The sequence below is a fragment of the Anabrus simplex genome, chromosome 1 (genome assembly GCF_040414725.1).
Source record: "Anabrus simplex isolate iqAnaSimp1 chromosome 1, ASM4041472v1, whole genome shotgun sequence".
Lineage (NCBI taxonomy): Eukaryota > Metazoa > Arthropoda > Insecta > Orthoptera > Tettigoniidae > Anabrus > Anabrus simplex.
Window position 1 is genome coordinate 980,257,048 of NC_090265.1, and position 24,502 is coordinate 980,281,549.

Sequence of the window (24,502 nt, forward strand, 5' to 3'; positions counted from 1 at the left end):
CGTCCGATAAATGAAGAAAATCAAGAATAGAAAAACAAATGGCTCTGACAATATATCAGCCATTATCTGGAAGATGATTGAGCAGCCTGTGTGGAATTCCTTGGTACGCTATTCAATAAAATCACAGTTGAGAATAAGTTTCCCACGTGGGGACCAGCAGCATGACTGTGCTAATTTGGAAAGGGAAGGGACATATCAGATTATGCAGCAATTACCAGCCAATTTGATTTCTATGCCACAGTCTGAAGATATTTCAACGAGTACTGGATAATCGACTACAAAATATTGTTGCCATAACACCAAATCAGTGCAGATTTGTTGGAGGATGCAGTACCACAGATGTGATCTATGCCACAAGTTTGATAGAAAGGTACAGAGAAGAGGAGGCCATGCATTTAGCATTTTTAGACCTGGAAATAACTTTTCAACATGTCTCAAACGATCTCATATGGCGAGCACTTCACAGCCACGGAGTTTCAGAGGTATATGTAGGATGGATCCAACTTCTAAAACATAATGCCACAAGCATATTCAATGTCCAGCTGGGCCCTCACGGCCTTTTAACATCACTGTCCGTTTTCATAAAGGTTCAACCCTCTCACCCTTACTCTTCAACCTTTGTATGTATACAGCAACAGCTGACATTCAGTGTCCCCATCCCTGGACACTCCTTGTCTTCAGCACCAGGTGGAAAAATGGAAACAGAGGCTGTATGAGAATAGGCTTTGACTTAACATACAAAACTCGGAATATCTAAAATGTGGTCTCCAAACCAATGGCACAATTACCATCAATAGCCAGACCTTACAAAAAGTCAACCATTTTAAATATCTACAATCTTTGGTCCCATCAGATAATACTGCTACCCTGCCACACGGATGAGGGTTAGCGCAGCATGATCCAAGTGGAGGCAGGTAACTGGTGTCTTTTGTGATAAGAAAGATACCCAAATACCAGTAGGCCAAAATTTACATGTCAGTGGCAAAACTAGTTACTCTCTTATGGAATAGAATGTTGCCTTTTGACAAGGAAACATGGACAGATCCTCCATGCTATGGAGATGGGGATGTTGCAATTGTCACTGGGGCTGACCCTCTTGGACCATGTCAAAAATGAAGATGTGCGATGAAGACTTGATGTGGTCCCAATCGTAGAGGAAGTGAGAAAGGCTTAACTGCGGTGGCATGGCCATGTCATGCAAAGCAACAACAATTCAGTAATTAAATTGGTCTTCCACCTTGACCCAGGTGGGTGCTGACCCTCGGCTTATACCACCCGCCGTACCACAGTTCAGGCAGTATGCATGTGTAATGTGTAAGAAACAATTCTAAGTACACCAGTGAACTGCAGCGTCAGGGCATATTCAGCACGCACTTGCCTCCGAGAGGTAAGCTGGAAGTACGTAACTGCCCATACACGCTCAAAGCTTGAGATTTGCTACGAAGCCGCTGGAGGTAGCTGAATATGCGCTCAGCTGTTTTCTATGATTATGATGCCTGGTTGTTATATAGATTTAAATTGTATATTTTTATTACATAATTAGGTAGTCATTATGGAAGATGTGATATTACTTGGTGTTGCCGTTGGGCTATGCACAAAAGCGCCACACTGCAAACGACTTAACAAACCAAAAATTGGCTGCTGGAAGAATGTACTTGCAAGGGAATTTGCTATGTGAGCTTCGATTCAAACCCAGTGATTGGAATAATTATTTACAGATGGAAGAGGAAACACAAGGGAGAATGAAATATAAACGGGATTTTTTATTTTAATCAATTCACTGAAAAACACAAGGCAATTACAATTTATTTTTCCACATAGTTTCCTGCTTTGGAAATGCATTTGTCCCAGCGTATGGGCAGCCTTTTGATGCCACGCATTCTCGTCCTTCCTTGAACTTTTTATGCCGGCAAACACACGGGTCCTTGACAATGTTTGATCAATGAACTGTGCAGTCAATCTCTGGCAAATTTTCACCATTGTAACTCCTTCAGGAGAAAGAAATTTTATAATTATGCATTGCGCAGTGGAGGGGTGCACCTGTTGCTCTGACATTGTGAGCATACTGACGAAACGGCAGGAAATATCTAACACTACACTCTCCCCATTTCTAACGGTGCTGCCTAAGCATAGCAGAGGCGTGGGGCCAGTCCTACCAACAGCTGATGTTCAGAAACAAAAATCCTTTCGTATTTGATTGAACTTTGTACTTTGAACCCCTTCAGATGGTAGAACCAATCATCAGGAAAGAAAAAACACTAATGAGAGAATCGATTCCACCCTGCAACATTAAGGTTTCTTGCTATTGGCCAAAATGACGAGGATCTGAAACTCTCCACCATTGTATCGGCACAAACAATAGGAAGAATAATTCCTCGCATTTGTAAGGCTATTTTCATGGCCTATGGAAGGAATATTGCAGGGTGGGTTTCCAAAGACATTTCTTTTTATTACAATTACATTAAATCAATACAATTTATTCTGGTGGTATGAAAAACCTTGAAAATTCCTCCAATGAGGAGTGAACTAGTGTTGATTCCCTTTTTAGTCACCCCAGCTTCATTTATAACTTTCTGGCAATAAACTGCCATTTCAGGCTCCATATTCCTAAAGCAGACCCTACAAGGTCAGTAATACTGAGTCAATAATACTGACAGTGAGCATCAATACTGTAGCAACATTACACGATCATTATTACTGTCAATATTTTGGTCAGTACTAGTGCACCTGCTTCCCATTGTGGTATTCTCACTTCACAAATAAGAAGTCAATAATCGTCAATACCGAATGAGATTTATAGCATGCAATTGCGGTATTCTATCAAAATGGATCGTAAATGACGGGCATGTGTACTTATCATATTAGCACTCTGCACGAAACGCAGTGTTAAACATCAACGGTGGGTTAAAGATTGGCTTAGGAAAAGGGAAGAGCATTCTCATATGAAGTTGTTTAGGGAAATATAATATACTGAAGCAGAAGATTATGAGAACTATCTCCGAATGAGTGAGGGTACTTTTGCGAAATTACTAGGAATGGTAGAGTCTTTTCTAATAATGCAAAATGCAAATATGCGGACCGGTTTATTGGTCGCAAAGAGATTAGCGGTGACACTGAGGTATCTTGCGACTGGTAGAAAGATTTAAAGATTTAAAGTTTTCCCCTATAATGTCACCAGTTTCCATCTGTACAGCAGTTATGGAAACATGTGAAGTATTATGCTATCAGTACGGTTATTCTGGCAGCGTTTCACATAGCTCGATAAACTTTACAATAGGCCTACTTGGCGGTTTCACGAGCACGTCTACTTGGCCTTGGTGAGAAACGCACTTGTCGCCAATCGCTGCTCCGTTAATACTGACAGAAATAATGATGAGCGCACTCACACAGTCAGTATAACTGTCAGTATCCCCACCACTCTACAGTACTGACGGCCACAGATCAGGAAATCCGAATCTGCTTCAGTACTGGCCGTCGTTCCATCATTCCAGTCCACACACGATCAGTATTGCTGCCAATATTTTTCAGTACTGACAATTTTATTGACCGTGTAGGGTCTGCTTAAGAGCGTCAACCACATGAAGCCCAAACCGATTATATATTTTGCTCGATGTGGCGTATCTACGCAATGAGGTTCAGAATTTCATCCTGCTTACTTAGAGCTTTCCTCTTCTGCACTAAATTCCCTGTACAGCCACTGGATGAGAGTGTGGGTGGATCGTCATTGAAGGGGGACATACCTTCCCCTTCAATGAGCCCATCATCCTAAAAAAGGTGAATTAAAATAATTACAGTATATTATTATTATTATTAGCTGCCTCTGTGGATCCGTGGTAGTGTCGGCCTCCGAATCCCAAGATAGCGGGTTCAAACCCGGCAGAGGGAGTCGGATTTTTGAAGGGCGGAAAAAAGTCCATTCGACACTCCATGTCGTACGATGTCGGCATGTAAAAGATCTCTGGTGATACATTTGGTATTTACCCGACAAAATCAAATAAATCTCAGCCATAGACGCCCAAGAGAGATCCGGTTTACTCTGTCTGCCATCTAGCGGACCTAGAGTAAAACGGAACGTCGAAATTGACGAGCAGACAGCCAGATGGCGTCAAATCGAAATGTCTGCACACGGTAGCTGAGGCCATACGATTATTATTATTATTATTTTTTAATTATTATTATTATTATTATTATTATTATTATTATTATTATTATTATTATTAACACACATCCCTTCTTGTCTCAGTTTCCTGACTCAGAAGAACAATGGAAGAAAACTGGCAAACAGTTTGAGGTTCATTGGCAATTCTGCAACTGTTTAGGAGCATTAGATTGGAACCGTGCAAATCAGACCACTGCCCAACAGTGGTTCCTTTTACTTTCAATTATGAAGGGTTCCATAGTATGGTGTTGATGGCTGTGGTGAATGTAGCCTGAGTTTATAATGTTCAATTTTGGCACCAATGAAAGGATCTCAGATGGAGGGGCAAATGAAAACATTTTTATGACAGATTGCTGGAGGGACAACTGAAACTGCCACCTGTTGACGAAGAAAACTATCTTCCGTACGTCTTTGTGGGGGATGAGGCTTTTACACTCAAACCTGATTTCACAACACTCTTCGGTAAATGTGAATTAATACCTGAGGGAAAACTTTAACACTAGACTCAGTCGTGCAAGGCGTGTAGTGAAGAATGCTTTCAGAATCATGGCCAGTAGATTCAGTATCTTTCATAGAGAAATAGGGGTAACACCGTATAATCTGAGAAGTATTATTCTTGCCTCATGTGTTTTGCATAACTTTTTGCGAAGGAAGTGATGTACGTTAATAACTTTAACCATAATAGGCACTTGATTTGATTCTGTATTGATTTGTCTAAATCTATTACAGAAACTATTTAAAATAGTTTATGTTGGGTGTTTTCAACTGAAACAAACCTTAAAGATGGCAGAAATAAACCCACAAACCTGGGAAACACTTGCCTAGGGCAGTTTATTTTGGCGGCAAAGTTTCTGTGCCTCAGTTCAACATCTCGAACAAGAATGCCGCAGACATGAAGATATTAAGCGACAGGAACGGAAACTTCACCAAACCCAGCCAAGACCTCCTCTGTCCCTCAGCTACGCAATGTGTGGACTATGTTTTATACAAGAATTGGCCTGTACAGTCACTGGAAGTATAAACACAAACTGCTGTGAATTGAAGTGAGCTATTAGCCAGGAAATCTGTAAAGTCGGAAACAAGTAACTGCCGACGACTACGACGATGTTGGGTATTGACAAGGACCCAAAATAAAATACTTTAATTAGTTCCTTTAATAGGAAGTGCTGTATTACATATTCTTCTGACCTGTGATTTAAGATAGACTAAAAAAATATTTACACCAATAGAAAGAGGTCACAACCAGAAACCATAAAGACGAAGCAAGGAATGTCATTATCACCATCATCATCATTTTCCAGATCCAGTTTCCTGGCTGTGGTGTACAAGCGCTCGCCACTTCTTCCTGTAAAAATATAGTTTCTGTTTCTCTATCTCCTCCCACTGAACATTCCTCTTGCTGACCGTTGATTTCACTGTGTCTATCCATCGATTTTTTGGCCTCCCTACTGATCTCTTCCCTTTCACTTCTCGGTCAAAGTAATTTCTTGCTGTTCTTGTTCTGTCCATCCACATAACATGACCAAACCATTGTAGCCTGCGTGTTCCTAAAAGCTCAGTAACAGATATTTTGGTGCCAGCCTCCTTCCCGTTTCTTCATTTCTAATCTTGTCCGTCCTGGTCTTTTGATTCATTGTTCTAATGAATTTCATTTCTGTCAATTGGGTTTTACTATCAACCTTGTTATGTAAGTTACACGTTTCAAGTGAGAATTGAAATGAAGTAGTTTTGAAACATGGTCAATTTTGCTTTCTGCTATCTGAAGATTTTTCACTTGAAAATAAGATTCAGAAGCTTTCAAAATCCTGTTAAGTATTTCTTGGTTTATTGTGGTATCTTTTGAAATGATACTTCCAAGGTATTTGAAGTTAGAAACAGAGTTCCCTCCAGGAAAAAAATGTTTGAAACTGTGGCTTTCCTGTTGATAAGTCATTTTAACAGTTTTTGTTTTACTTATGTTTAGTCCATATTCCTTAAACTTGCCATTCCAAAGATTTAGTTTCTCCTGTACTTCTGCTTCATTTTCTCCCCAGATCAAAACATCATTTGCAAATATTAGAGTGTTAAGCACTTTGAAAAGTTCTTTAGTAGATTTTATGATCCAATCCATAACAATGATGAACAGGAGTGGTAACAAGGTACTTCACTGCTGGACTCCTTTATAGTTTCAAACCAATCTGATCTTCCATCTCCTACTTGCACACAGCTGATTAAAACATTTTTTATAGAGAATCTTTACTTTATCAATCAGAAAGTTTGGCACACCTGTGTCATCTCAGCATTCCAGGATTATCTCACTAAGCACACTGTTGTAGGCCTTCTCGATGTCCATAAAAACCATCACTAAAGTCTTAACATAATCCCAGTGCATAAATCAAGGAATGCAAGGAGAACCTATTTCTATACTACTTCCTTGATCACCCTACGTAAACCAGCCATCTAGGCCTAATTATGAAAATAAAAAGAAAGTATATTTAAGCTGTGTACTTACATCTCTGTTTTCTTCCTCATTTTCGCTCATATTTGCAGTGCTTATAGAAGAGAGCTCTTGATCATACAGTAAATGTGGTTATATATAGTACAGTACATAAATAGTGTCGACACCACTTCCACTTAGCGTAGATTTTTTTTTCAATTTCTTTGCTGTCTTCTTGTAAGACAGTGTTCAATTGTTTATACACTTAACTGTGTGTGTTTATCCACATTAACACCCACCTCTCTTAATTTCTGAACGAGAAGTTCATAGGTGTCTTGCTTCATTTGCTTATTCGAGTAGTTCTCAATTTTCCATAGACCTGGAAATGACTTGTACAGCTCTATGAACTGCACAACGAACTCATGCAAGTAATTCCTCATATCAGCAGAACACGTTGCTTCAGCCATCAGTAATTAGGTACAGCAAAACAAATCACAAGATATCAACAAAGCACTGACTGAATAGGAGGTCTAACCTCAACGGTACGTCAGCAACTGGATACGATTGATTGCAGTTTCACCTTCGTATGTTACGTTTTAACTTTCTGCCATCAGCTGTAAAAAGCACTTCCGTCGCAAAATCTCCGTCTGAATTCAAACACTGCTAGAAGGTAAGAGAGCAGAGAGTTGGCTGCATACTTTTTGTCGGCGGACTTAATGGTCATACACGTAGACTTGTCTGAAAAGACTGGTTTGCGCACTCACCTCCAGTTAAGTCTGCGCATGTATGGGGCCCTTAATGTGTAAGAAGCAATTCTAAGTACATCACTGCACTGCAACTTCAGATAGTATTCATGAGTAAGTTGTATGATAACGTTCTACGTATAAGTGATTGTTTTCACACTAGAAAATATTGTAATATCAACAAAGCACTAAGCTGTTAATCACTAAGCTGAGCTACATATCTCAAATTTACAATTTCTTTTTTTAATTTTTGAAATAGGACATTATTTTCACAAATGTATTCAGGGCCCTACCAATGCCAGCAGAGAAAGGCCCAAACATCTATTTTGAAATACTGAAATATTTTGAAGAAAAGAGAGAATTGCAGTTATTTCTATCTAGTAAATAACCAATGTGTTTTGATAATATTATGTGAAATTAAAATCACATTTGCACAGAGCTAATAGAAAAATAAAAATACAAGGCACAGTATAATAAAAAAATATTTCAAATAGATATAGATGAATCAGAACATGGAATGTTAGAAGTTTGAATCACCGTGGTAGGTTAGAAAATCTTAAAAGGAAAATGGATAGACTAAAGATGTAGTTGGTTTAAGTGAAGTACATTGGGAGGAAAAGCAAGATTTTTGGTCAGGCGACTGCAGAATTATCAACAAAAAATCAAATGGGATATGCAAGAGTTGGTTTGAATAAGAAAATAGGGCAGCAGGTGAACTACTATGACCAGCATAGTGAAAGGCTTATTTTTTGCACAGATATACCATCAAGGCAATGTCCACCCCAACAGTGCAGGTCTATAAGCCTATAGTTCAACAGATGACGAAGAAATCAAAAAGAATATATGAAGAGAGAGAACATTTAATACAATATGTAAAAGGAGACGAAAATCTAATTGTAATGGGAGACTGGAACACAGTGGTAAGCCAAGGAAAAGAAGATAATGCAGTAGCAGAATTCAGACTGGAGCAAAGGAATGAAAGAGGAAGTCAGCTGGTTGAATTCACAACCAATAATAATTTAGTCCTTGCTAAAACTTCTTTGAAACACCACAAACGACAACTGTATACGTGGACGAGACCTGGAGACACAGGAAGGCATCAAACTTCATTATGATTAGGCAGAGATTCAGACACTAGGTGTTGGATTGCAAGACCATCCCAGAAGCAGACATGGACTGACCACAACTTGGTCATGAAATGTCATCTGAAGTTGAAGAAGGGAAAGGGAGGATTGCAAAGAAGATGGAATCTAGATAAGTTGGAAGAAAAGAATGTGAGGGATTGTTTCAAGGATCACGTTGCAGAAGGATTAAATGAAAAGGCTGAAGGAAACAATACATGAAGAGTGGACAGTCGTGAAGAATGACGTGAGTAGGGCTGCTGAAGGTTAGGAAGAAAGGTAAGATCAAGTAAGAATCAGTGGATAACTCGGCAGATTTCAGACCTAAAAAACTGACGAACAACAAAAATATAGGAATGCAAAACAATTGAGAAGGATAGAAAAGAATAGGCGATTAAAGAATGAAATAGATAGAAAGCACAAGACAACCAAGGAAGATTGCCTGAAAGAGAAGTGCAAGGATGTTGAAGGTTATAGGAAAGGTGGATGCTGCATACAGAAAACCAAGGAAACCTTTGGAGAAAGGAAAACTAGGTGTACGATTATTAAGAGGTCAGTTGGAAGACCACTTACAGCGAAGGAAGACAAGGCAGAAAAATGCCAGGAACATATCCAGCAACTACATTAAGCAAAATAAGTTTATAAGGTTCTGGAACAAGAATAGGTTGATGATGATGATGATGATGATGATGATGATGGGGGAGTCCCAATTTTGAGGTCAGAATTCAATAAAACTTTTGAGACCTAAATAGGAACAACGCATCTGGAATTGATGACATCCTTAGAATTACTGACAGCCTTAGAGTAAAGCATGGCAAGGTTGTTCTGCTTAGTGAGAAAAATGAATGATACTGGAAAAATGCCATCCAATTTCAGACACAATGTTGTTATACCTATTCAAAAGAAAGCAGGTGCTGACAAGTGTGAAAACTCCTGCGCCATTAGTTTTGAGTCTCACGCGTGCAAAATTGTAACATGTATTATTTACAGAAGAATGGAAGGACAAGTTGAAGCTGAGTTGGGAGATGATCAGTTTGACTTCAGAAGAAACGTTGGAACACATGAGGCAATCATGACTTTACGCCTGATTCTAAAGGATAGAATCAAGAAGGATAAGCCCATGTACATGGCAACATAGATGTAGGCAAGGCATCTGATAATGTTGATTGGACCCGGATGTTTCAAATAATGAAAGTGACTGGGATCAGATACAAAGAAGAATTATCTACAATCTGTACAAAAATCAGTCTGCATGATAAGAATCAAGGGCTATGAAAAATGAAGCAGCAATCCAGAAAGGAGTGAGGCAATGTTGTTGTTTGTCCCTCTCCTTTTTGAAGTTTATATACTCAACTCCTGATTAACCGAGATAATGTCAGGTTAAGGCTTCCCAGATAAGTAAAATCGCGGTTAACCCGCAAAAAAAAAAAAAAAAAAAAAAAAAAAAAAAAAAAAATATATATATATATATATATATATATATAAAAAAAAAGAACAGGCGTACAAAAGGTACAGTTAAAATTATAATAAATTATACTATTGGAGTCCCTTGAGCCCACTGCTTTTGAAAACCACTTCAACATGTATTGGTCAAGCTCCTCAAACGTACATTTCTTCATAGTTTTCCGGTTTGCCATACCACTGATTGCATCGGACGAACAAGCAAATGATAGAAATTTGTCTTTGTTGCGTAAAATACCCCGCAGAGTAGAATCACCAACATTATATTGGACACACACCGGTTTAACAGTAGAACCTCGTTCTATATTTTGTACAATATCCAACTTCTGTTGAATCGTCAAAACAACATGCTGCCATTTGGTTGCCATTGTTTGCGAACTGAACTGCAATGAACAAAAAGAAGACAATGACAGTGGGGCAGTGTGGAGTAGAGCAAATGGTCGCGGCTGGTGACACACCAGCTACAAATAACTTCAAGGTCACGCCACCCCTGCTACTATTACGACTCGGCAATATTATCCCAACCCTTTGTAATTTTATATTACTGTAACTCTTAACACTCGTGCAATTTTAGTGTTGTTGATATTGCGGTTAAGCCGCAACACAGCTGATCCAATTATGGTAAATCAAGAGTCGAGTGTATAGACGAGACAGTAAAGGAAATTACAATCCAAGGAGAGGAAATCAAAACTCTAGAGATTTGCCGTTGATATCATTATATCTGAATCTGCAGAAGATCTGGAGAAATTGCCCAATGGTATGGACACAGTCTTGGAAGAGTACAAGATGGAAATAAATAAATAAATAAATAGATGATTATATCCAAAACAAAAGTAATGGAGTGCAGTCGAACAACGTTCGGTAGTTCAAGAAATATTAGATTAGGAAATGAAGTCCTAAAGGAAGTAAATTTATATTGTTACTTGTGTAGTAAAATGACTATGGCAGAAGTAACGACATAAATGCAGACCAGCACAAGCAAGCAAGACTTTTCTTAAAAAATAAATTTCCTCATTTCAAACAGATATAAAGTTTAGAAAGATTTTTTTGAAGACTTTCTTCTGGAGCGTGTCATTGTATGGATGTGAAACATGGACGATAACAACCTCAGAAAGAAAAACAGAAGATTTTGAAAAGTGGTGTTACAGAAGAATGCTGAAGATGAGATGGTTAGATAGATTCACAAATGAAGAGATATTGAATCAAATTAATAAAAGGGGATCAATTTGGCTAAATTTGATGAGAAGAAGAGATAGAATGATAGGACACATCTTAAGACACCCAGACCTTGTTCAGTTTCTTTTTGAGGGAACAGTAAGAACAGCAGGAGCAGACCAAGGTATGAATAGTCCGGCCCCATGGTGTAGGGAAAAAAGTGTCCGCTATCACCAGGCGGCTCCGGGTTCGATTCCCGGCTGGGTCAGGGATTTCAAATTGTAAATGATGAATATCCCTGGCCTCGGGGCTGGGTGTTTGTGTCGTCTTTAATGTTCCTTTCCTCACATTTAACACTCTCACAGTTCCTCCATTCCAATTACATGCAGGTTCATATCACATGGTGCAAGTAGGGGCAAAAGATCTCTACAGGTCGACGCCCTGAACAAATAGCATTAGGAAAAAAAAGGTATGAATATAACAAACAGATTACAGTAAATGTAGGATGTAGCTACGTAGAACTGATAAGGTTAGCACATGATAGGACAGCAGGGAGGGCTGCATCAAACCAGTCTATGGACTGATGGCCAAAGCAACAACATAGGCTAAAAGCATAATGTCATAGAAAAAATGAAGACATTTATATTAATACAAAAACGGAAGGAAAGAAATACAAAATAACCTTATGTTCATGATTCAGTTACTTTATGATTATCTAAAATATCCGCACATCCTCTTTTTGCCAGTGCTATACTCGGGGTCAACTCAAGTCCTGTTACTCGTATACTGTTATACTGTATAAAAGCCGCTTACACAACCTGCCAGGTTAAGGTCGAGACAGAGAAAGGGAAAGAGGGGAAGTGCTCACACGTGGAAGGATACTTTCCTCAGTTCTTCAGTTCACTACCGGTATAACATCAAAGGGACCGCTTAGGACTTGAGTTGACTCTGAGTATAGCTCTGATTATGTAGTTTGCCCATTAGAATTTCACTATCACTGTTATAAAAGCGTTCATGTTAATAATTCTTGGTTCGCTGTTTTATAGATATTTTCCATCTCACCATCTTAAAGCACTCGCTTTCTTGACACACTCAAGATAATGTGATAAAATGTGCTAGTTTGGTTAAATAGCAAAATTCTGAAGGAATTGGAATAGGGGTTATTTCCACATTCCAGAATAGTGCTCTACTGAATGACATTCCAAAAGAGCACACACTCTTCAGTTAATGTTCCCAGAAAGAAAAAACAAAGTTTTATTTGAAAAAATAATGTCAGATTTATATTGAATTTTAGTATAAATTTTGCATATTTGAGTAAATTTTATATTTTACCTCATTCAAAACACATTGAAAACTGGTTTACAGGTCATGAAAAATGAAAATACAAAGATACAAGCCTTTATATACATTTCACGTAATATCGCCATTGCAAAAAATCTCCACATCTAATTATAGGCAACTGACCAGCAAAGGATCAAGGAATGGCAAATGTGATGACAACATGCATGATGCTAATGATAAAAGGACAGGTAACTTCCTAATTTGCTCACTAGCTGCATCAATTATTACATCAGAGTAACGAAATATTGGAAATACTTAATTTTTAATAGATCTGATTTTTATATTTAGTGGTAATAGCTATTGATGACAAGTCAGACGATGGAGTGACATGTTCATTCAAATGACTCATTTACAGCAACACCTACATTATTTACCAAACTTCTGAATGGCATATCTTGTTGCCTTATAGCGTTAGTGCTGGGATACTCATAGTTTGTTGTATTCAAATTACTAGTTAGCTGCTAATAGAACGAATATTGCATATTTTGGATTATTAGGCTAATTTCTTTTATGTAGAGCCCAATACTATACAAACATATTAGGAGAATAGGTACATCTTTAGAACCATTATAAAACAACTAGGTGAGTTGCCAGGAGTTTAACTCAAGTCAGTTAACCACAGTAAAGTCAGGAGACTATGCTTAGGAGCATGCTTGTCAAAATGATCAATTAAGTGGGGATTAGTATGTTAATATTTTCTAGTCAATGTCCTTCAAGACTATTATTATTTACTCCCAATGGCAATTAGAAGTGTCCAATCTAAAGTCAGGCATATTAATGTACCTATTTAATGGCCCAAAAAATGAACCGGCTTTATCATTTGGTACTCAGAGGCAATACAGCAGGCAAAACAAATCATACTTCAATATATGGGGGACAGGTATCTGACCATGTGACGAAACTTTCAGAAACTGGTGGTAACCATCACATCAATAAAGTCACAGGAAGATGAGGGGATTTCAATAGCATGGTTAATCAAAAGTACTATCTGCATCTCACAAGAAGTCGCGGCAGCTTGTAGGTATGGCACGAGTAACAGATACTACACTAAGCTACAAACATTAGTTGTGATAAACAGCGAGAGTTCTCTGAAAGAGATGCGTGGTTATTATTAAACCGTACATTATGCAGTACTTACAGTAAATGTGTAACTAAAGCGCAACTGCACTACCAATTTGAAACTTCACAGCAGCAGTTCACAAGAATCACTGCAGATGGAACAGATGTTTCTTGTCAGGCCTTGAGATTTTGAGATTGCCATACGCGCAACAGCCATGCTTACCCTCCGCACCCCTTACCCCGCATACACATGACTTCTCGTCAAGGCCATAGTAGTGGTCGCGCAACTGCAATATATTTATCAGTTTCTTCTGTTATGATGGCTCCTCAAGGAGAGTTGAAGTCCACCCTCCTTACCGAGCTTGTCAGTGGTTGCAAAGAAACAGATATAGAACTGGGATTAATGAGGAGAGATCCCTTCTATGTTTCCTATTTCTTCCTCTTTCTACACTAATCTGTTATTGTGTGTTCCTTTACTAATATTATTATGCTGTTTTAAGTGGACCAGAGAGGGAATAAGGAGAGGGATAAATGGCTGGACAAAGCATGAACCAAAGATTAAATTATGAAAAATATGTTGTTGTATCTTATGGCTAGCCCGGATTCCAATCCATCAGCTTTCTTGCGTTCCAGTATACTTGAGTAAGATTTCCTGAAGTTCTGGCTGACGCATCAAGTTCGTTGCAATGCAGCAGGTGTTCCTTATCCATTTTGCTTCCAGGGTCATGGCAAAGTGTGCATTTTTCGGATCTCAGGATGTTGATTCGTTTCAGATGAGCTGCAAGACAGTCGTGGCCAGTGTTAAGTCTGAAGAAGACTACAGGTTCTCTTCTTGGTTTTATTTTATACTGATCCCATTTAGCATCAATATCCTTCCAAATTTGATTTCTGCTGTTTCCTCTGCCATTTTTTCTTCATACCTGTTTTTAATAGTATTTTTCAGAATCCTTTTTGCTGACATAAAATCAGTCTTTCTGGCAGATTGTTGTAGTGTGGTACCTTTTTTTGGCTAATCTGTCTGCCTCTTCATTACCTGTTATTCCAACATGAGAAGGGATCCACTGAAATGAGATCTGTTTGTGGAGTGTTTGGAGGTTTTTTATCATAAATAGAATTTCTTTCAGTTCTTTATTTTGAGACATTATTTGACGAGACGGCTTGGATGGGTGCTTTTGAATCTGTAAGGATAACAATTTTTTGGTAACCATTGTTTCTGCCTAATAACTGTTGTAGTGCATGGGAAATTGCTTTTATCTCTGCATTAAAATTTGTTTTGTTTTGGCCTACTGGGAAGTGTAGTGAGAAGAGATATGAATATATTCCTGCCCCAGGTCTGTTTTCCTTGTCCAGTGAGCCATCTGCATATATTTTTAGCCATTGATTAGATGGATATCTTTCTTTTATTGTACAGATTATTGTTTTAAATCATATGGTGAACACTCTTTCTTGCAGGCCTCTTCCAGCAAAGTAAGATCTGCAGTCACTTGCATGTATTCAATGGAGTTGACTGGCATACAGACTGATTCAAGTTTTATTTACAGATTGCTCTTATTAATATATTCTTTGGCAATACTGAAAGGATATTTTGGGTTTCAAGATTAGGACTAGTAACTGGTCTTTTGGCGTGGTCTTTGTAAGCTGAGATGTGCGTTGGCTGTTTGTTGTTTCATCTCTTGTTCTATTGGTAAGTTGTGGGTATACAACTGTAAGGTGGTTACAGGCGTGGTTTTTATTGCATCTGTTATGATTCGTAGCGCATTATTCTCTCAAGACAGTGTTTGATTGAGGTGCTGTAGTAACTACTTCACTGCCATATTTTATAATAGGTTTGATGTAAGTATTGTAGGTTCTGTTGAGTGTGTCTAGAGTGCTCCTCCAAGTAACTCCAACTAGTTTCTTCAGTAATTTCATCCGTTTGTTTACTTTCTCCTCCACATGTTGAATGTGTTTGGTGCAGTTCAGCTTCTTGTCCATGATGATACCCAGGTAAAGTGGAACCTTGATTATCCATTCCCGGAAACGACGCTTTCTCGGATTATGCGTTCAAACTACGTGGTCCCGCGAGCATCGTAATTAAATCACATTGTAAAAATCCGCATTATCTGTTCCTCGAAGCAAGGATGTCCCGGATCAACCATCCAGAAACTTCAGTCCCATCAACGCTAAATCCTCGATCAAGCAATTTTCAATAAACTGTATTTCACGAAAGGCTATGGCATACTTATGGATCTTGGCATTAACGCACTGCCATTGCGATAATTAGAGCAAGTACGGGAACTGTACTGGAAATACGATTGGCGGTGAACTTGCATAAGGGATCAACTTAGAACCGCATTCGGGTGGTATTGTTTAGAGAATCTTGGAAATCATAAAGCACAGAGTGGCCACAACAATTGTAAGAAGAGACAGCGCATTTCAACAGCTTCACCTGAAGACGGATCAAGTTTCATCAAATGTTCGTACTTATAGAACATCCACATCATGTCCAGGGTTAGATGTTTATACTTTTACTTTTTTTATTGCATTGCCGAACAGGTTTTCGGCACTTTCCTCAGGGCACTGTACAGTAACTGGGCTTTCAGGCAGGAATCGAAATTCCTCCTCCTTAACACAAATTTAGCATTATAATATTATCGTACATGATTATGTTATCAAGACCAGTACAGATGTTGCACCTTACATACAAAAAGCCATGGGAGGTCTTGGGATTGCCTATTACTGTTTTGGTGCTAATATATGACTGGCAATTTTACGTTTTCATGTTAAAATGTAAAAAACCGCAATCGTTTTATTTGCGCAAGTTACATTTAAATGGTTTGTATCATTTCCAACTCGTACCGACATGTGCAGCGAGCAAGCTTTCCAGGGAGCTCAAGGTCATGAATAAATGTTATTTCTGAAGTTTTTATGATACTTTTTTTCCCTCTTTCCAATTTGATTGAATTAGTGACGGACAGAATAATTGAATATAATGCATTTGAGAACTTTTGAGAATCTATACTTACATTCAAAACCATGTTCTCGATTTCAACATAAACTTTAAAAGTCTATGTAGGCCCAATTTACGTGGTACAAGATTTCCAGAAAATGACTACGAACAGTGTACCGGAGACCAAATTACATAAGAAAAGAAGGCATTTCGCCATCATGTTGGGCGCTTTTATATCTAATGTGCTTTATTTTATTAGAGGGGAGAATTAAAAACTACTTGTGGTTGACTGTCGTTTGGCTTGGCGTTAGATTTTTTGAAGATTGGGTAATCAAAGTTGCTGAAGTGAAAGAAGTTTTCACAGGAAACTGACGAAGTTTCCCCTGTAAAACTGAATATAAAGTATTGAGATTTTTAACTCGCATGCCGGTAATTAATGTTTGATGCCGGTTTCACGATCTACCTTGCCTGCCTTTCATCTGCAGGACCGGTTTCGATTCCTGGCCAAGTCAGGCATTTTTACCTGAATATAAGAGCTGGTTCCAGATCCACTCAGGCTACATGGTTACCTTTAATTGAGGAACTATCTAATGGTGAGATGGCAACCCCGGTCTAGAGAGTCAGGAATAACAACCCAGAGAACTTGTCACACTGACCATGTGTCACCTCGTAATCTGCAGGCCTTCGGGCTGAGCAGCAGTCGCTTGGCAGATAAAGGCCCACTGAGGCTGTAGTTTGGTTTGATTTAGGAGTGTTTGTGAGATTATAATTACTGGTATACATATTTCATTTTTGTGATGCTTAGCCAAATTGGGTTTTCTTTCATTCCCAGATTTTCCATTTTTCCGTGCTGTACATTTTATTTTTATGGTCCCTCCAAAAACTGAGAATCGAGGTTCCACTGTACTTGGTGCTTTCACTTTTTGGAAATCCCTGATCACTGAATTTTAGACTGAAAGTAGGATTGTGATGTCTCAGGGAGGAAGACTGATATACTGTTTTAGTAGTATTGATTTCCATATTGTTATTTTCAGTCAAATTTTTAAGTTTTATAAGTGCCTGGTTATACCAATTCCCAAGAAAGCCAGTGCTGACAAGTGTGAATACTACTGCACCATTAGTTTAGTATCTCAAGCCTGCAAAATTTTAATACATATTATTTACAAAAGAATGGAAAGGCAAGTTGAAACAGAGTGGGGAGAAGATCAATTTGGCTTCAGAAGAAATGTGGGAATATGTGAAGCAATCCTGACTTTACGTCTGATCTTAGAGGGCCGAATTAAGAAAGATTAGCCCATGTTCATGGCTTTCGTAGATCTAGAAAAGGTATTCGATAATGCTGATTGGACTAAGCCGTTTGAGATTCTGAAGGTTATCAGGATCAGATACCGAGAAAGGAGAATTATCTACAATCCGTACAAAAATCAGTCCGCAGTGATAAGAATAGAGGGCTTTGAAAAAGAGGCAGCAATGCAGAAAGGAATGAGGCAAAGCTGCAGTTTGTCCCCCTCCTTTTCAATGTTTACATAGAACAGGCAGTAAAGGAAATCAAAAAGGAATTCGGAAAGGGAATCACAATCCAAGGAGAGGAAATCAAGACCTTGAGATTTGCCGATGACATTGTTATTTTATCTGAGTGCTAAAAGAAAAAACAAAAGTGGAAGAATTACTCACCTATCACAAAGAAGACTGAGAGATTTGTCTTTTCTTGATTTTGGTCCTCCATTTGTAGAACCTATTTCAATATATTCTTTAAGAAGTGGGCCATTTGTTAATGATTTTTGCACTATATTTCCAATGTGTTGTTTCTCAAAATTACTTGCCACTTTCGTCAGCAACTTCAGATTGGCAGTTGGCGACAAAGGATCATTAGAAGCATTTAAATCGCTCAAAGGTCTCCTTCCAGGTGATGCTCTTAATTCAATCTCTGACATTTCTACAACAAAGGCAAATACATAAAAGTATTATCAAATATACAGACAAAAATGTGATCATTTCAAAAAGAAAACCTGAATATCTAATCCATATACTGTCGCTGTCAAATAATGCTCAGTTGAGCCATGCAAGTTGACTCACTTTTCTTTCAAATTTTGCTGAAGTTCTCTATTGCTGTCATTAAATCAGTATATATTTGATTTGATCTTAATCTAACTGTACAATATATATTTTTCAAAGTTCATTGTACTGATAATTACAATAAATAATTTAATCCTACAATTATATAGTAAATATCTTCAGGAAGAAAATACCTGATAAACATTTAAATTAATTACATCAAAATAAATAACTAATAGCAGTGACTTTGTTAAAACTTCCAATGGTATTGAACAGTGTGTGTTTTGAAGTGATCCAAGTAATGCGAAGTGATATACACTCGCTGACAAAGACAGTTAAGCACCCAGAAGAACTTTTTAGACTTGCATACCACTGAAGTGCACGTAAGTGCCACCTTGATTAGAGTTATAGTGTTATTGGACATGTGCGAACCTTCAGTTGGTCTGTCAACACACTGAAGGAAAATCTATGAATACAGAGTGTGCCCATAGATACATTCAACAGAGTTACCAGCAACCAGGGCCGCATTGAGGGTCTCCATACAGCTAGGTGGCTATATCATCCCAGTTCTTTAATGTCAATTTGTATATATTTGTTTCATTTGTTTTATGTCAATTGTGCACGTGTACATTTGCTTAGTTATTAAGATGTTTTACATTAAGGCTGAAGATGGCCAGCTCCGGCTGAAACTAATCCCTAGTTAATGTAATTTAGAATATTACATATTATAGTATTGAAAGGTGGACCAACGACATTAATTTAATAATTATATGAGTAACCCTATCCTGAAAAGAATTACCACAACATGACACCTACAGGTAAAATAAGAAGACCGAAGTTTGCACTCGTATGTTTTTGGATTAAAGAACGTGGGATGGCACTCCTGGGGGTATGCTCATCAAATCCTTCAAGAAAAGTAGCATTTCAAATGCAATGGATGGCACTTGATAATGTAAAATGTGCCCACCTATTAAATACAAGGCTAATGACACATATAACTATCATCATCATAAGTCGTGTAACTCATTGCTGAGCGTCGTGACCCCATTTGACTTCACACAACATTCTTGATTAAGCGGCGCCAACTTTGACGATGTTCAGCTTCTCTTAAAGCCTGCTGAAGAGTCAGACCGGTGGTACGCAGAACTTGATCAATCCACCTGCTCGATGTCCTTCCTCGAGGTCTTCTGACGACAACTTTGCTTTCCATGATACACTTCTCCAGATTTTCACTATCCTGTCTTACAATATGCCCGAAGAATTGGACGATTCACCTTATAACGCGAGAAGACAGACGTTCGGAGATATACTTTTATAATAATTAGTTATATTATCATCATGACCCTCCTCTATGAACCATGTGACCTTGATGAGGTAGGGAGGCTTGAGTGTCCCAATGAAGCACATAGCCGAGCCGTAGCTGCAACCATATCAGATTGGTGTCTGTTGAGAGACCAGACTAACGAATGGTTCATCGAAAGGGGGGTAGCAGCCTTTCGGAAGTTGCAAGGGCGGCAGGCTAGATGATTGACTGATATGGCTTTGTAATAATACTCAACATGGCTTAGCGGTGTTGATACTGCTACACGGCTGAAAGCAATGGGAAACTACAGGCTTAACTAACTCCCAAGGACATGCAGCTCTCTCTGTATGAATAATGTACTGATGATGGCTTCCTCCCAGGTAAAATATTGCAGAGGTAAATTAGTTCCCCATTCGGATCTCCGGGTGGGGACTACACGAGAGGGGGGGTGATCATCAGGAAGATGGATACTGACATTCTGCGAGTCGGAGCGTAGAATGTTAGAAGTTTGAATCGTTGTGGTAGGTTAGAGAATCTGAAAAGGGAGATGGATAGGCTAAAGTTAGATGTAGTTCGAAAGTGAAGTACGTTGGCAGGAAGAACAGGATTGTTGGTCAGGCAACTACCGAATTATCAACACAAAATCAAACCGGATAATACAGGAGTTGGTTTAATAATCAATAAAAAATAGGGCAGCGGATAAGCTACTATGACCAGCATAGTGAAAGAATTATAGTTGTCAAGATAGACACCAAACCAATGCCCACCATAATAGTGCAGGTCTATATGTCTACTAGTTCAGAGGATGATGAGGAAATAGAAAGAATATAAGGGGAGAGAGAAGATTTAATACAATATGTAAAAGGTGATGAGAATCTAATTGTGATGGGAGACTGGAATGCAGTGGTAGGCCAAGGAAGATAAGGTAATACAGTAGGAGAATTCGGATTGGGACAAAGGAACGAAAGAGGAAGTCGGCTGGTTGAATTCTGCACTGATCATAATTTAGTCCTTGCCAATGCTTGGTTCAAACACCACAAATGACAGCTGTATATGTGGAAGAGACCTAGAGACACTGGAAGGTATCAAATAGACTTCATTATGATTAGGCAGAGATTCAGAAACCAGGTGTTGGATTGCAAAACTTTCCCAGGAGCAAACGTGGACTCTGACTACAACTTGTTGGTCATGAAATGCCATCTGAAAGTTGAAATTGAAGAAAGGAAGGAATGCAAGGAGATGGGATCTAGACAAGTTGAAAGAAAAGAATGTGAGGAATTGTTTCAAGGAACATGCTGCACAAGAACTAAATGAAAAGGCTGAAGGAAACACAATAGAGGAAGAGTGGAAAGTAATGAAAAATGAAGTCAGTAGGACTGCTGAAAAAATGTTAGGAAGGAAGAAAAAATCAACTAATCATCAATGGATAACTCAGGAGATACTAGACCTGATTGATGAATGACGAAAATACAAGAATGCTAGAAATGAAGATGGCAGAAAAGAATACAGGCGATTAAAGAATGAAGTGGATAGAAAGTGCAAGGATGTCGAAAGCTGTATGGTCCTAGGAAAGGTAGATGCTGCATACAGGAAAATCAAGGAAACCTTTGGAGAAAGGAAATCTAGGTGTATAAATATTAAGAGCTCAGATGGAAAGCCACTTCTAGGGAACGAAGACAAAGCAGAAAGATGGTAGGAACATATCCAACAGTTGTAAGAAGGTAAAGATGTAGATGATTTGGTTCTGGAACAAGAAGAGGTTGTTGATGCTCATGAAATGGGAGACCCAATTTTGAGGTCAGAGTTCGACAGAGCTGTGAGTAACCTAAATAGGAACAAGGCACCTGGAATTGATGACATTCCCTCTGAATTACTAACTGCCTTAGGAGAAAGCAGCATGGCAAGGTTATTCAATTTAGTGTGTAAGATGTATGAGACGGGAGAAGTGCCATCCGATTTTCGGCAGAATGTTGTTATACCTATTCCCAAGAGAGCCGGTGCTGACAGGTGTGAAAACTACCACACCATTAGTATATCATGCCTGCAAAATTGCAACACTTATTAGTTACAGAAGAATGGAACGACAAGTTGAAGCTGAGTTGGGAGAAGATCAATTTGGCTTCAGAAGAAATGTAGGAACACGTGAAGCAATCCTGACTTTACGTCTGATCCTAGAGGATCGAATTAAGGACAAGCCCACATAAATGGCGTTCGTAGATCTAGAAAAGGCATTCGATAATGTTGATTGTACCAAGCTATTTAAGATTCTGAAGGTGATTGGGATCAGATACCAGGAATGAAGAATTATCTACAATCTGTATAAAAATCAGTCTGCAATGATAAGAATCGAGGGCTTTGAAAAAGAAGCAGCTATCCAGAAAGGAATGAGGCAAAGCTGCAGTGTGTCCCCCTCCTTTTCAATGTTTACATCGAACAGGCAGTAAAGGAAATCAAAGAGGAATTCAGAAAGGGAATCACAATCCAAGGAGAGGAAATCAAGACCTTGAGATATGCCGATGATATTGTTTTTTTATCTGAGACTGCAGAAGATCTCGATAAGCTACTGAATGGTATGGACAACATCTTGGGTAAGGAGTACAAGATGAAAATAAGTCCAAAAAAAAAAGTAATAGAGTGCAGTCGAACTAAGGCAGGTGATGCAGGAAATATTAGATTAGGAAATAAATTCTTAAAGGAAGTAGATGAATATTGTTAGTTGAGTAGTAAAATAACTAACGATGGCAGAAGTAAGGAGGACATAAAATGGAGACTAGCACAAGAAAGGAAGAGCTTCCTTAAGAGAAGAAAGCTGCTTATTTCAAACACTGATATAGGAATTAGAAAGAAGTTTCTGAAGACTTTCATCTGGAGCGTGGCATTGTATGGAAGTGAAATATGGACGATGACTAGCTCAGAAATAAAGAGAATAGAAGCTTTTGAAACGTGGTGTTACAAAAGAATGCTGAAGGTGAGACGGATAGATCGAATCAAGAAGAGATACTGAATCAAATTGGTGAGAGATCGATTTGACTAAATTTGACGAGAAGAAGGGATAGAATGATAGGAGATATCCTAAGACACCCAGGACTTGTTCAGTTGGTTTTTGAAGGAAGTGTAGGTGGTAAGAACGGTAGGGGTAGACCAAGGTTTGAATATGACAAGCAGATTAGAGCAGATGTAGGATGCATTAGTTACGTCGAAATGAAAAGATTGGCACAGGATAGGGTAGCATGGACAGCTGCATCAAACCAGTCTATGGACTGATGACTCAAACAACATCATCACAACATTTTCATATGAGACTAGTTTTGAACTTGGGCCATCTTCAGCCGTACCGATTTAAAAATTGGCATACTGTAATTCAAACACTAGAATACACAAAGACTTCTAAAAGAGAGAAAACACACCTGTCATTAGCCTGTATTGAATAGGTGGACCCATTTCTTTTATCAAGTGTGACAACTGTTAATACAGATCATGAAATTTTTATCTACGATGCAATGGACAGGACAGAAAATTACGCAGTTTGGAGCGAGAAGACAAGTCTTAAAGTTCTGCATGCAAATACAGCAGTGGTGACAAAGATTCCATCCTTATAACCATATGGAAATATCTGTAACCTTTACTGTATTTACAACCCTGTTTATGTGATTACCCCAATTAATATATTTCCTTATATTAACTTCTAGATACTTATACAGAGACCCTAATGAGGTACTTTTACCCCCATCAACGCAGTAATTACGGATGAAAGGACCTTTCCCCTTAATACACTTATGTCTCTCGCACAATGGTAGAAACTTGCAGACTGCTGTATTCTTAAATCAATTTCTCCATCCAAATTTCCATCTTGTGACATCACGCTGCCCAGATATTTAAAAATTTTCACTACTTCAAGAGGTTCATTTCCTATTTTTTTTAACTCCCATGGATTTTCTACTGCCTCTTGTCATGATCAAAGTTTTGCTTTTCGCAGTACTAATCTTCATTCCAAAATTTCTTACCTCCTTATTCCATAAATGCCGGCCCCATGGTGTGGGGGTAGCGTGCCTGCCTCTTACCCGGAGGCCCCGGGTTCGATTCCAGGAAAAGGTCAGGGATTTTTACCTGGACCTGAGGGCTGGTTCGAGGTCCACTCAGCCTACGTGATTAGAATTGAGGAGCTATATGACGGTGAGATAGCGGTCCCGGTCTCAAAAATCCAAGAATAACGGCCAAGAGCATTTGTCGTGCTGACCACACGACACCTCACAATCTGCAGGCCTTCGGGCTGAGCAGCGGTCGCTTGATAGGCCAAGGCCCTTCAAGGGCAGTAGTGCCATGGGGTTTGGTTTGGTTTTCATTCCATAAATCAACTTGTGTCTGTACTTCCTCTTCATTATCTCTCCAAACTACAATGTCATCAGCAAAGAGCATAAACTTTACTTGCTCACCCATCATCTTCTCCTTGATATTATGTAGAATTCTATCCATGATGATAATGAAGAGTAAGGGAGACTATACACTTCCCCGTATTAAGCCTGTCTCAACTCTGAACCATTCAGTTTGACCCACTTTGGTCCTAACACAGCTTTCGCAACTTTGATACAATGCTATTACCATCTGCACTGTTTCATTCCCGCTGTCTGAAAAAAAATGTGCACCTAGTTGTTGAATAGATTTCATAGTTTTTCAAAAAATTACAATAAGTAGATATGAGGAAAATATAATTTCATACAATTCTATAGTCTTTGGTGGGATGTGTTTTAAATGAATTTGCT

General features: G+C 38.7%; 1 protein-coding gene across 1 annotated transcript in view; it reads right to left on the reverse strand.

The window, feature by feature from the left end:
- Positions 1 to 24,502, reverse strand: part of LOC136857676 (transcription factor E2F8) — a 97,514-nt gene that overhangs the window by 63,196 nt on the left and 9,816 nt on the right. The window contains exon 2 of the mRNA XM_067136523.2: positions 18,059 to 18,320. Within this exon, the coding sequence (XP_066992624.2) occupies positions 18,059 to 18,318 (260 nt within the window). The 5' untranslated portion in view covers positions 18,319 to 18,320. The remainder of the gene's footprint in view (positions 1 to 18,058; positions 18,321 to 24,502) is intronic.